This window comes from Fonsecaea nubica (assembly GCF_001646965.1).
Source record: "Fonsecaea nubica strain CBS 269.64 chromosome Unknown Scaff117, whole genome shotgun sequence".
Taxonomy (NCBI): domain Eukaryota; kingdom Fungi; phylum Ascomycota; class Eurotiomycetes; order Chaetothyriales; family Herpotrichiellaceae; genus Fonsecaea; species Fonsecaea nubica.
This window is the reverse complement of record NW_019173790.1, coordinates 57,503-70,590: the sequence shown is the minus strand read 5'-3', so window position 1 is coordinate 70,590 and position 13,088 is coordinate 57,503. Positions and strand designations below refer to the sequence as shown.

The window sequence follows — 13,088 nt, the reverse complement described above, 5'->3', positions numbered from 1 at the left end:
GCCGACCGAGGGTCGCCCAGCCATCCATATTTCGAGGCGCTGGATGGGAATTACCTCGTACAGGACGACACGAGCACTGGCTGTCGAGGATTCGCACTAACAATTAGGCTAATGTATTCTCTAAGCAGGATCCGAATGAAGCAGGGCTGCTCAACAGCATCTATAGGCTTTGGCATGCAGCAAAGGAGAACTCTCGGTCCACGGGATCAGGGTGTTGGTCGACTGGGAATTGTCTCTTTCCATAAGCTGCAGGATTCTTCATCTAGGCATAGCCGTGTCTTCACATGCCATGGCCATGCCAAAAGGTCGTTCGAACCGCTGTATCGAGGAGATTACTCACCTCAGCCCAACATTAGCCACCCAGGTGCAATGCGACGCGTCTCGGCATGAGGGTGACAAGTCTCCGGGACTTCATATCGGTAATTGTCCTTGTGGATTCTGTATCTATATCTATATCTACAATCACGTTTAGGGGAGTCGCTCCAACAAGGTTTGACGCCGTCGCAAGACACTCCGCCACGGGAATTACAATATGGCCGTTCTAAACGTCTCCCGCGATATAGTTTTGGGGGGGAAATTCTCTCCCCCATGGAGTCTTCTCAGCTTTGTGGGGGGAAGAGAGTCAAGGCCACCAGGGCCACAGTCTACCCGGGGACGGACACGGATCGGTTACGGTGCTCAGACCGCGTTACCCAAGCTCAGCAATTACCAGAAAGGACGCTTGGTCCGGGGGATTTTCCTGCCATGTACGAAATGGAATGGCCCCACGGCTATTTCCCCCTCTTTGCTTCCTGGGGCTTTGGAGCTTTGGGGGAGGCGGGTGGCTTTTTCCTTGGGCGGAGATCGAGCCCATGGCCACCCAACCATACCGCAACAGTGACCCTTCCAAGAAGATCGTTCCATGCAGAGACCCTGCTTCTGTTGCATCAGATGAATACGAGCCCATCAGAGAGAGCTTGGCTCCCATCGGCATGCCACCGGTGCTTCTCCTGTCAAGCTCTGTTGCCCAGCAGTGGTCATATCTTGACAAAAGTCCACAACGTCAGCCCAGGCCTGGGCTACACCCGCCCTGACTTCAAACACTCAGAGCCACCAGTCCTAACAGGTAGGTGCAAGGATCACCAGTGGTCGAGACGCAGCCCCCTCATGGCATGATCATCCCCACGATTGCTCATCTCTGCGTGGCAACACGACGGGACTTCGCTTCCACGAGCCTGGGGAGGATGACCGCGTGCCATGATGAAGTCAGTGCCGGTCCCTTAAAGGCATGATGATCCTGCAACCTCGCACCTCCGTTCTCCTCCTTCTTCTTCCAGCACCCCGGTGTATTCTAACTCGTCGCATTGATACCGTCGTCCAACATGGGTGATATCAAGTCAGGAGGTGCTGGTGTGATCCTTGACCACGATGTCCTTGGGGAGAAGGCTGGCCTTGCTCATGAGGAGGCTATGCATTTTGGTGCCCTCACCGAGGAGGAGCTTGCCATTGAGAAGAAACTTGTTCGCAAGATTGATCTCCTCATCATGCCCTTGATTGTGCTGGTCTACTTGATGAACTACATTGATCGGTACGTCCATCACACGAACATTGTTGTCGAACCAAGGTGGAGCTAACCGGAAGTTCAGGAACAACTATGCCGCCGCTCGGTTGCAAGGTCTGGAGGAGGACTTGGGATTGCACGGCGATCAGTATCAAACTGGTAAAGTGAACTCTTTGTCGACCCTTTGGAGACTCCCTAATATCTTGTGCCAGGTCTTTCCATTCTCTTCGTCAGCTACATCCTGGCTCAAGTACCCTCCAACCTCCTGCTCAACCACTTCGGTCGTCCTTCTCTATACCTGGGCTTCTTTACAGTTGCCTGGGGTCTCGTGTCTGCATTGACCTGCCTCGTCAAGAGCTATGGCGGAATTATCGCCTGTCGATTCATGCTTGGCCTGGTCGAGGCCCCTTTCTTCCCTGGTACAAGGCCTTCCTCTCACAATGCTCGAGCAGAACGAATGCTAATTACTGCAGGCGTGCTCTTCTACCTCTCCAAGTGGTACACCAAGAAGGAGTTGAACCTACGAATGTCCATCTTCTATTCCGGATCGCTCATCAGCGGCGCATTCGGTAACCTTATCGCTGCTGGCATTCTCAGTGGGCTGGCGGGTGAAATGGGCATGTCGGCATGGTGAGTTCAGCTTTGCGCGCCGTCCTCTCGTGGCTGTCTATTCGTTGTTCTGACCCCCCTCTTAGGCAATGGCTCTATATCATCGAAGGGTCCATCACATGTTTCATCGGCTTGGTCATTATGCTCGTCCTCCCCGACTTTCCGAGTACCTGGAAACGCCTTCCCCCGGAGATGAAAAATGTGGCCAACCGCCGCCTCGCCATTGAAGCCGCCGAGGCCGACGTTGACGACGAAGGCGGAATGTCGCAGTGGAAAGGCTTCAAACTCGCCATGACAGACTCCAAGACGTACATGCTCGCCATTGCCTACATGTGCATTACTGGAGCTGCTGGATTCCAGAACTTCTTTCCCACGCTCACCGCCACTCTCGGCTATAATCACATCATCTCACTGCTTCTCTGCGCGCCGCCCTATGTCTTCATGGTCTTCTACTCCTTCGCGCATTCGGTTGTGTCAGACCGCATGGGAAATCGCTTCTGGTTCTTCATGTATCCGATCCCCATCACCATCGTCGGCTGGATCATCTTCATGACCACCGACTCGTTTGGACCACGCTACTTCAGCTTGTTCCTGATGATCTTCATCTTTGCCATGAACGGCACCTGTTACGCATGGATTGCCTCGGCCATCCCTCGGCCACCAGCCAAGCGCGCCGCGGCGTACGCCTTCATCAACTCGATCGGCAACTCGGCCTCGATCTGGACACCCTTCACGTACCGCGACCAGGACAAGCCGTACTACCGTCTCGCGCTCGGCATCAACATTGGCCTGCAAGCCGTGGCTGCAATCATGGGTATCAGCATGCGCATCAAGCTGACCCGACAGAACAAGCGGTTGGAGAGAATGGAGAACGAGGACACCCCCTTGACGGAGCGTGATCTGCAGAAACTGAGAAGAACGGCCGAGATCGAGGGCATCGATCTGGCCGCCGCGAGACGGCTGCAGAAGGGCTACCGGTACATGATCTGAGAAGATTCCGAAGGACTTTTGAGAAGGGGGGCTTGGGAATCTCTCTTCGTCCTTTCCCCCTTCGCCCTCCTTTTCTTTCTCTCCCTCTCCTCCTCAGAATTTCTCTACTCGTGTCTCCCTCCTTCCTAGCCGGGCAAATCTGGACTGCATATATATGTTATGGGTAGCTCGATTGGGTCGATCGACACAGCACAGCACAGCACAGCCGAAAGGGATGAGCGGTGTGGATTTGAGGGGAGGAGGAGAAGAAGCAGAAAGGAAAGGATGACAAATGACACCACCTACCCATGTACCCACGTATGTATGTACAAGTAAGCGTAATGGGGACAAGATTGACATGTCCTACGAGATTCCAAACCAAGGTCGATCCAAGCCAAACCAAACCAAACCTAACCAAGCCAATGAATATAATGGGAATGGGAGTGGATGGATGGGTGGATGATGTGATGTCTCTCCGATGTGCGTGTATATGTCTCTCTTCTTGATCCCCTGACCAAAAGTGGAAGAAGATAGAAAGATTGGCCGAATTCGCAAGACCGTGTGTGTTGGGGGCCGCATATTTCTCAAGACGCAGGTATCTGACCGAGATGTGCCGAAATGTTTCATACACACATGCAGGCGTCAAACACGTGTCCACTACACCGCTGCGACAAAGTCAAGGCTGCCTCGAGAAGAACTTCTAGCAGACTGTCTTTCAACAAATGTCTCATTTCCTGTTTGAAAGCCCCCCAGCCATATATACTTATTTACCCACTCCCTCCGCCGCACACAGAGTCGCGAGACTCACCCCAACTATATATGTATATATATGTGTGTATGTGCGCGTGGCTTTTTATATTCCTTGCCGCATTTCTTCAGACACAGAGAGAAAAATCCTAGGTATCCTGCTGGTGCTTGGAATACCACCCCGTACGTCTGGAACCTCAGCTGTGGCCGAGAGGATACCAATATGGTTCTAGCACACGCGCTTCCCACAAATCGAAATATTCTTTTCCTCGCAGAACAAACCCCAAACCAGAGGATAGCCGGCCCATAGTCATATTCCGTGAAATTCGGAAGGTAGTTGAACAAAGAAAACGTTCCAAGTCGTCGGCTAACACAGAAGAGAGAAAGACAACTAAATTCCCGTTTCATCCATCGCAAGTTACATTTCGAAATCCCATCAAATAGTTCAATCGTGAAGAATACAGGTGGGTTGTGGCTTTTCGAGTACTGGAATTGCGCGTATGAAGAGCAGGTTCGCACACACATGTTGGTGTTCGATGGTAAAAGAGATATATGACTGGAAGAAACACAAAGATCGGTGAAGAGTAAGTTATCACGAGGACCAGCGACGCATGTTCGACATCAGAACATGCCGCCATCTTGATGAATGCTTAGAGACGTAGCGCTGCGGTTAGGAAACACAGGCATCGCGGGACTCCGAAGCCTCTCGTGGCCAAATTCAGACATCATGGCCTGGTTTCTGGCCCGAGCTGCCATGCTTCCGCCTTCGCTGCTGATCTTGCGCAGGCGATTCCGTGCGCGTGGAGGGGGCTTTTGGTGCACCTGATGCTGTTGATCGAGATAAGCACGCTGCGCGGCAGACATTGGCGAAGCCCCGCCACGACCTGGAGAATCTGGCATAGGTGGCATCTGGGATGCAGGCATCCGCGGACTGGGGTATCCGTCAGGTCGCTCAGTCATGGTATTACCACGGCGCCGTGGGTTCATAGATGGAATGGGTGGGCTTGCAATTTGACTTGGCCTTGGTCCATTGGGCAAACCAACCAAGGGCACCGAAGACGTGCTGGAAATGAATGTTGGTTCCGAGATCATCCCCTTGGTTACGGATTTCTTGCGGCTTCCCACTGGGGTGGATCGCCCTTCAACCGGGGTGAAGCGTCCTGAAGTGGGTGGTTGCGGTAAAGGCCCCGCTGGAGATGGTAGAGCAGAGGCCACCCCAGAGGCTGGACCATTCGGGAGGCCGGGCGAAATTCCGGGAGGAGATGTAAAAGGACTCATGGGCGAGTGCGGGAAGGGGGGCCGAGGAGATGGTCTTGGTGCTCCCACTGGCATCGGTCCTGGCCCAAGTTGTGGAGTTCCACCCAGTGTCGGCGTAGCTGAACGCCCTTCCAAAAAGCCGGCTGGCACGGGGCGAGGGGCGCTTGGTCGTCGATTTGACATGGCTGATGCAGATCTCTCATAGTTTCGTGGATCAACGGGAGGAGGACCTCGCGGCGGCATGCGGGGAGCATGATGGCCAGGATATCCGTGAGGCCCATCAAATGGACCGTGAGGACGCTGTTGCTGCTCTCCTCGGTTTAATGGTAGGTGAGGCGGACCTGGTCTGCCATATTCCCCTGGCGGATAGGGCTGATCGTCTCTATACCGACCAGTCCGACTTCTCGACCTCTCGGCAGCCTCGGACTCGGCTCGATCACGTCTCACTCTCCCGGTGGGTGTCGCAGAGCGTTGGTAGCGTCGCTCGGGATCTTCCATCAAGTTCGGAGGGTAGGGCCCTTGCCCTGGCCCAGGTCCAGGCCGCGAGAATCCAGGAGTGCGTCTGCCACTCGGGGGGTCAAACTCGGCTGGTCTCTGTCTGGGGGTGGGTCGTTGCTCAACCTCGTCATATCCTTGTTCGAACTCAAAGTCACCTCTTGCTCCCATGTTTGGTGATCGTCCCATAGGCTCTGGTTTTTGGCCAACTCCAATCCCGAGCATCTTCATAGCTTTTGGTTGAGGTTCATTGACTCTGGGTCCAAGGGACGTTTTACTGGTCTTGTGTCGGAGAGCATGTAAGGCCTGCGCGGCGGGATTGTGGCGATCCTGACTTCGAGACCGTTTCTCGGCTTCTGCGACTCCTTTCAGACCTTCTTGAATTCTCCTTGCGCGTTCAGCTAGCTCATTCCCAAATTCTTTCTGCGTCTCCGTGCTTTCTCCTCGCTGGTGATGAGAGGCCGCATCGTATGGTCGCCAAGGTCTGTTTGCAGGGTGTTGATGTTCTCCCGACCCCGGGGCATCATCACCTAGGATCTGTTGTGTTTTGCTCGAAGCTTGGTTCCTATGAGATATTGCCTGCCCCAGTATCTGTTGTGCTTTCTGAGACATGGCAGGAATAGCATCATTCTGCACCGGCTCAAGTGGACTCCGTACAGTACGATGAGCATTATCAAATTCCCATGGATCACTATGGGTACTCTCCGGAGGGTTGGTTGTACGAGCGGTGGAGGCAATTGATGGCTCTCTGTCGCGGAGAGACGAGGCATAATAACCCGGTTGAGTAGACGCTGCAGATGGCCGCCTCTGACGTTCAGGGCTTCGATAATTGCCCGCTGGAACCGAGACAATGGAGGGCTCGCGATCACGAAGGGTGTTGAGTGAAAAGTTGGATCCATACGGATGCTGTCCTGGCGATGGTGGTACTATGGATGATCTGTCACTGTCTTGCCTCAAGTGAGTCCTGATCAAACCACTCAGGCCTAATCCCGTAGTTGGGCCAAAAGTTGGGGAATCCCTGCTCTTCGTGTGGGAGGAACGGTGAAGTGAATCCGACGTATCCGGAGTATCGTGCGTCATGGAGGGTGAAGAAGTATCCGCCGATATGTTCGAATCCGGTCGACCAGGCTGGATAATTGCCGAGATCTGTTCGCCAAAGTCAAAAGCTTGTGACTCGTCCCTTAGGGCCGGGTGGACATCCATCGGAGCAAGCCTCGGTGCTGGCTCGTACCGGCCCAGCATAGGGCTGTCAGCGTCATCGTCATCACTGCCGTCGAAAGTGTCGAAAAAGGTTCCCCTGGATGCCGCAGGCTGCTCTCTGAGCGACCTAGGAGGTTGTGACAACCCCTGGGGAATGCTTGGCTCAGCCGCTGTAGATTTCTGTGGTTTGAGTGACGAGTATTCCTCATTCTGGCGCCTGATCAGTGCTTCCACTTGGGCCTGGATCTGTGCTGGATTGATAGAGGAAGCAGTTGATTGTGCTCTTGATCGACCAGTGACCGAAGTGCTGCCGGATTCTCGACCGCGGAAACTTTTCATTGGAGAAGTTGGAATGGTGGGGAGAACAACTCGCCCAGGCACGTTCTGCCGCTCTGCAATCCCGCCATTGTCGGGAGCGTCGGAGTTGGGTGGTGATATTCTGCCTTCGTGCATTTGCAACTGTCGCTCTTGGAATTTGGCCTCGTCAAATTGTTGCTGCGGACGGTTGAACAGCCCCATGGCAGTGGCCTTGCCACGATCGTTCGGCTGAAGACTTTGTTTGTAGATTGACCCATCGTCTTCGTCGTTCGTTGGAGACGCAGTCTGATACCTACGTGGATGGTTAGGGGGGCTTTTGAGGCCAAAGTCGAGCGAAGCCAGTGCCTGTGATTGGACGGCTGGTGGTGGACTCGCATCGCGGAAGGCGCTTGTCGAGAATGGAGAAGCGCTCTGAGCATACTTGTCCGCAAGGTTGCTGACACTGCTTGATTGAAATAGTTGACGACTATTCGACGGAGACGTGGGTAATGGAGGCTGAGCCTGGTTGTCCAACCCTGAAAATCCTTTCCGAGAATCGGCAGAAAAGTTGCGCTTCAGTAGGTTCTCTTCGCTGTCATATTCCGAACCGTGCATGCGGTTGTTGGAGCCAGCGCTCGTGTTGCTTTGCCTAGGATGTGGTGTGTCCGACACGACCGAGGTAGCGGCCGTAGAGGTGCGCCGGTTTGAAGGGCCTGAAGCGGTCGATGATGTTGTGCCCCTGCTCTTGCTAAATCCTGTTGAAGGAGTGTTAATGATACTGGTCCGGTCAGGCTCTTCAGCTCCTGCACTAGCGGATCTCTCGCGGGATTCCTCGCGCTCCTGCTCCTCCCGAGCCTTGAGGCGCATCTGTTGATATGGGGACAGAATAACATCATTCTGGTAAACATGTCTTCCAGCTGTCAATGGTAGATGGGCTTCTGTCAAATCTTTGGACGAGCCTGATCCATTGGCCGTCGGGATCCGGTACATCTTCTGCCGACCGCCAAAAAGATTATTGCCGTCTATGGGCCTCGACCTCGCGAGCACAGACCCAGCATCGTCACTCGCATATCCAGCTCCTTCAGAGGGTGAGTAGGAACGTTCCTCATCTGTGAATGGTGCCCTGAACGCAGTCTGTATAGATTCGGTCTCGGCAATATCCGTGAGAGGATTGTGAGAGAACAGATTCAGCCGAGATGCTCTCTTGGGGAACAAAACACTGTCGTCGCTCGCCTTGCCAACTTTGGTATTTGGGTCGTCCTGCTCCCGGAGCATACTGAAGCGAGCCGACAACCCAGGCATGAGTAGACTGGTCCGGAAGTCATTTTTATCTGGAAGCACAGTCGTAAGGTCAATCTCAGGCTTCGGCTCCACCACATTCTTCGGTTTGCGCTTCAAACTGCGAGACAATTTTGCCGGCAGCGCTGGGTCCGACGATGCAGCTGGAGGAATGATGTAGGTATCATCCTTGGCTTTTGGCTTCTTCTTGAAGACCGCCATGGCGAATGGAAAGGAAATGATCAGATGTAAAGAGTGTATCGGGTGAGTTGACTAGTCAATCAATTAGCCAAGGACAACCAGGGCGAGGAGTACCGCTCAGTTCATACAGAATATAAAGGAATGATTTTCCAAAATGGCGGACTATGATCGTTCCATCTAGAAAGATACTAGGTAAGGACACCAGGTGAGATGAAGTAATATCGAGGGAACACGTGGGAGTATCCCGGTGTTGGCGATTGAGCCCGTCAAGCGCCAGTCAGTAAGACCCGTCGAGGGCGTGGGAGTTTGATCTCAAAATGAGTGGTCTGCGAAGACGACAGGAAAACGAACGACTGAGGGTATCTTGGGTGTCTTTTGGTAACCTCCTCTTGGAGCAATGCCCTCTCCAGGTGTCGCAGGAAGGGGTTGTCGGCCAGGGTAGATGTATCTGAGACGGTTATGGCACAGGAGCTCTTCAAGACAATGTGCAGTGCTGATGCTGGAAACGAGTGTGGTGTCTGATCTTCTTGGATCTGAAAAGAGTGGCAGAGAGATGTCGAAGGCAAATGAACGTGTTCAACAGTCCATCAGTGCAGGAAGAAGTCAAGGCGAAGAGCGCGTCGCAATTCTAGGGTCGGAGTCAGCATGGACAAGACTTTTTGACGTCTAGGTCGACCGGGTTGAGGAACCAGGGTGGAGGGGGGAACGAAAGCCGCAGGCTGGGCTGCAGTCAGATAGAGAAGCTTTCTCCCGCAACGAGGCCTGCAGGACAGCGATATCGAACCAGGAGGCTGATACGGGTAGCACTCTGCGTCGCGATCCGATGATTGATACTCCGGACAAGGAAGGGATTGCTGGACCAGCCGAGAAGAATAGCGAGCGTAGCTTCTGAAAAAGAGCGAAAAACCCCCTTGCCGGCAGTCGCAGTAGTTTGAACGGTGAGAAGGCTGAAAGAAGGCCAATCGTGGGAAAAGGAAGGTTCCAAGTGTGCGTGCGTGCGAGCGTGTGTGATGCGCTTTTCGGTGGTGGAGCACGTCCAGGTCCAGGGTCGAAGCAGGGTCAACGCGTGCAACAGACAAGAAGCAGGGTTGACACGGTGAACAAGATTTGACGGAGATTTCAGAGGGCTGAACAAGACGTCCAAAGTCGAGTACAACGAAAGAGCAAACCCCCCTCAGGGATCTGCATACGAGTATGAGACCGGGCTATGGGGTATGCTCGTTGAACCTAACAGAAGGTTCCCAGTCCTGCGGCGTTGGGTCCCACTGCATCGGCCGTTTTAAAGCAAACGGAAGATGAAAAAAAGTGGGCAACCTGAAGCAGACTAGCCAGGCGAGGCGGACAAGGCTAGAGCTAATCAAACAATGCGTGTCGAAACAGAGTTTTGAGGGGAGGTAGATCTCGACAGATGCCAAACTCAGACAGTAAAGCAGAGAGAGAGAAAATGTCGACATTAATATCAAGCCTCCAGAAGGGAATATCAAGGGAGGCGGGTAGTACGAGGGTAGCAGCACTCGAGTCACGGAATACAGGAGAAGAACCAGTGATGATCACCTGGACAGGTTACACGGTTGGCAGAGCAATCAAGGACGAGAAGCGACGATCTCACGATTGCCTGGTGAGCATGGGATAGAAGGATGTCGCAGGTGAAATTGTGGCTGGACACCAAACCAGCGGATGCGGAAGCGGCAGAGGAAAAAGAACAGCGGTGGCCCTGGACCAAAAAGAGGCCATGACGAAGATGGGCAGATTCGAAAGGGGAAACGGAGAGAGAGCGTAAGAGCTGGTTTACGGAGTACTTGGCTTGGAGAGCAGCAAGACTTGTCTAGCGTGTCGCAGATTGATGTGATGGTTGCTTGATTGGGGAGACAAGGGGAGACTAAGGTTCCAAGTAGACGCAGTGCCATCACCCGTTGTCCCTCGTGCCATAACGAGTACTTTGTACCTGACCAGAGAGACTTTTGGGCGGTCCGTTTCGGGAACATGCACCGCCAAACGGGAGTCTGGGAAGCTCCGGGCGGTTAGCCACATGGGACAAGAGAACAGCAAGCAAGACATCTACCCAGTAGGTATGCAATGAGGGGAAGGGAAAGGGGGCCACTGGGGGCAAGGGGACTTGGGGGAAGGAGCAGGTAGCAAACACTCTGTAGTTGTACTCGTAGATACCGGGTAAGCCCCCTCGAATCCTTCGGCTGCGTCCCGTCTCCTGAAATCCAGCTTGACCTGGTACCTGCGAGTATGAGCATGTCCCCTCGTCTCTACAAGCACGAGTTATCTACTCGAATGAGTACGAGGTACGGAGTACCTTCTCAGTATGTTTGCCAGGCTTCGGGTTCTTTCTTCGGATCACACTCAATCCCAAGGTGTGACTGGCTCGTCAAGTTTTTGTTAGGCACCTTGCCTTCACGGGCGGCTTTGGTGCCGGTGTGAGAATATCGCACTGGCTATTGGGCCAAACAACCCCGGGACACCCAGCGGGACCCTTGGTCACTGGCTAAAAGCCCCCTACTAGCCCTACTAGTAGGCGCCGTTGCTGCCCCCAACTGTAAGCCACATGGGGGGAACGCTCGGGAATAACCTTATGGCTGGCCTCCAGGCCTTGACGAGGCTTGCCCGGCTTGGTCTGAGGTCCAATGAAAACCAGATCCATGGGCCTTGCCCCTGAGTGCGAGATTGTCTGACCCCGCCTGGCTCACCCGCCCTTATGCCGTGCTTTTCCCCGATTCGGACCAATGATACTGTGGCTCTTGTGATGCGAATTGACTTTGGATAAAACCAGTGGCCCGTTGTCTTCTATTTGTGTGGTATTTTCTGCTCCTCTCAACGCCTCAGCACCACCAATGGCATCGCTTGAAACGGGCAGAAGTCCTCCCTTCTGCATACTGGCAGTTGATGAGGGGTTTCTCCGTTTTTGTGCTCTTGTATAGCAAACAATAGACCTTGCATTGAAGCCCTCTTGCTCCTAAACCACTAGAGGAGCTCCATTCGTTGTCAAATCTCGACTTTGACTTTGAAGCCGAGCTCGTCACGAACACGATGAGATGTAAACAATCATTTCCCATGGACGCGTTCTCGCGTCTCTAGCACAGGCCCGTCTCTCCACCGTCATGCTTTGGTTGGGGTGTGGTTAGTGCGACTTGGGATTTTTTCGAGAGTCCCGCCTACAGCTTCTGGCCTGACGCCGCCAATCTGCCAGCAAATTACTGCACGACGTCATAAACCACGACCACTTCACGTTCAACGATTATTGACTTGCCGATTCATACCGACAAGCCTGAGTACGAGTACCAAGTATTCGCAATGCACCACGTACGAGCTATGGGCCTCAACTTCGGACCCGTACGCCCACTGTAGACCTGGATATCGATATCTCAATCATTTATTAAATCTCAAAGGGCCACCTGACAGCGATGACAGGCATCCCAGCAGCATCCACCACCGTCACATTCGGCTATTGTCCCACTTGTACACAGACCAATTTCGCTGCTTCTGCCACATGGCTCAAGCGATTCCACTCCCTCAGATAGCCGCTCGATTCCATTGACTCTTACCATGTACTCGGTACCTGTCCTAGGTATGTACCTTGTGCCTCATTCAAACCCATCTCTTCTTGTTCAGTCGGAACCGTCACTGTCTTGGTGGGGAAGGGTTGTCTCTGCACCTTGCGACATTGAACTTCGGCTGGTCACTCCGGACTCTTTAATTATTCCATATGAGTAAGCCTGCTCTTCATGAATCACAGCTGTATAAAGGTCCCATAAGCCCATGCAATTTCCCAACAGACGGTCTTCTCCACCTGCTGATGGTATCATCCTGTTGTGATGCCGTCTCTCAATGCAGCAATATCCCTAGATGGTCAACTGTCGATACTTGCTCTGTACATGGGTACCCGGTGCGCACACGAGGGGCTTTGCACCTTCTGTTTTTGAAATGTGTCGCGTGCTCATGATTCCTCAAGATCTTGGATCCTCTGGAACAAAGTGGCTTAGTCAGATATCAGAAGCCAAGTAGCTGCATGATGTTCTTGCTCAATGTTGAGGCTGTGATTATCAATACTTTGTATACTGATTTCCACCGAGAAAGGTAGTTGTGAGGACTGTGGCCGCCATGTGGGATTGGTCTCTTGAGAGGACTTGGGAAGGATAATTCCGGTAGAACTGAGCAGACATCTGAAGTCTTGACTGATCCTCATGCCTTTGTAGGAGGAAGCACAAGATAATGAACTCATTGAGACCACTGACGATCGAAGGGACAGACTTTTCGTGCTCAAAGTGGTTAAGCGTAGCCTGCTCACCCTCACCAGCTTGTGACCCATTTGTATCATTTGCTGTTTGTTGGTGTTGGTTGTGTCGGACCTGCGGCGATATAGATAATCCGATCCGATCGCCTTGGCTAGAAAGTGCGGAGTTGATAGCCTGCACCCCAACAAGGGAAAGCAGTCGCCGAAAATCCAAAGGTGACATTTATTGCCCCTCCGAGGCTTTCGTTTTGGAAA

At 53.2% G+C, this 13,088-nt stretch overlaps 2 protein-coding genes across 2 annotated transcripts; one reads left to right on the top strand and one right to left on the bottom strand.

The window, feature by feature from the left end:
* Positions 1–1,361: 1,361 nt before the first annotated feature.
* On the top strand, positions 1,362–3,139 carry AYO20_10643 (hypothetical protein; the record flags this gene model as incomplete). Its single annotated transcript, XM_022648899.1, has 5 exons — positions 1,362–1,567; positions 1,626–1,699; positions 1,753–1,959; positions 2,014–2,170; positions 2,236–3,139. The coding sequence occupies 5 exons, from the start codon at positions 1,362–1,364 to the stop codon at positions 3,137–3,139; spliced, it is 1,548 nt and encodes a 515-aa protein (XP_022495136.1).
* Positions 3,140–4,486: 1,347 nt separating this feature from the next.
* On the bottom strand, positions 4,487–8,614 carry AYO20_10642 (hypothetical protein; the record flags this gene model as incomplete). The annotated part of the gene is made up of 1 exon (XM_022648898.1): positions 4,487–8,614. The coding sequence occupies one exon, from the start codon at positions 8,612–8,614 to the stop codon at positions 4,487–4,489; it is 4,128 nt and encodes a 1,375-aa protein (XP_022495135.1).
* Between the last annotated feature and the right edge of the window lie 4,474 nt (positions 8,615–13,088).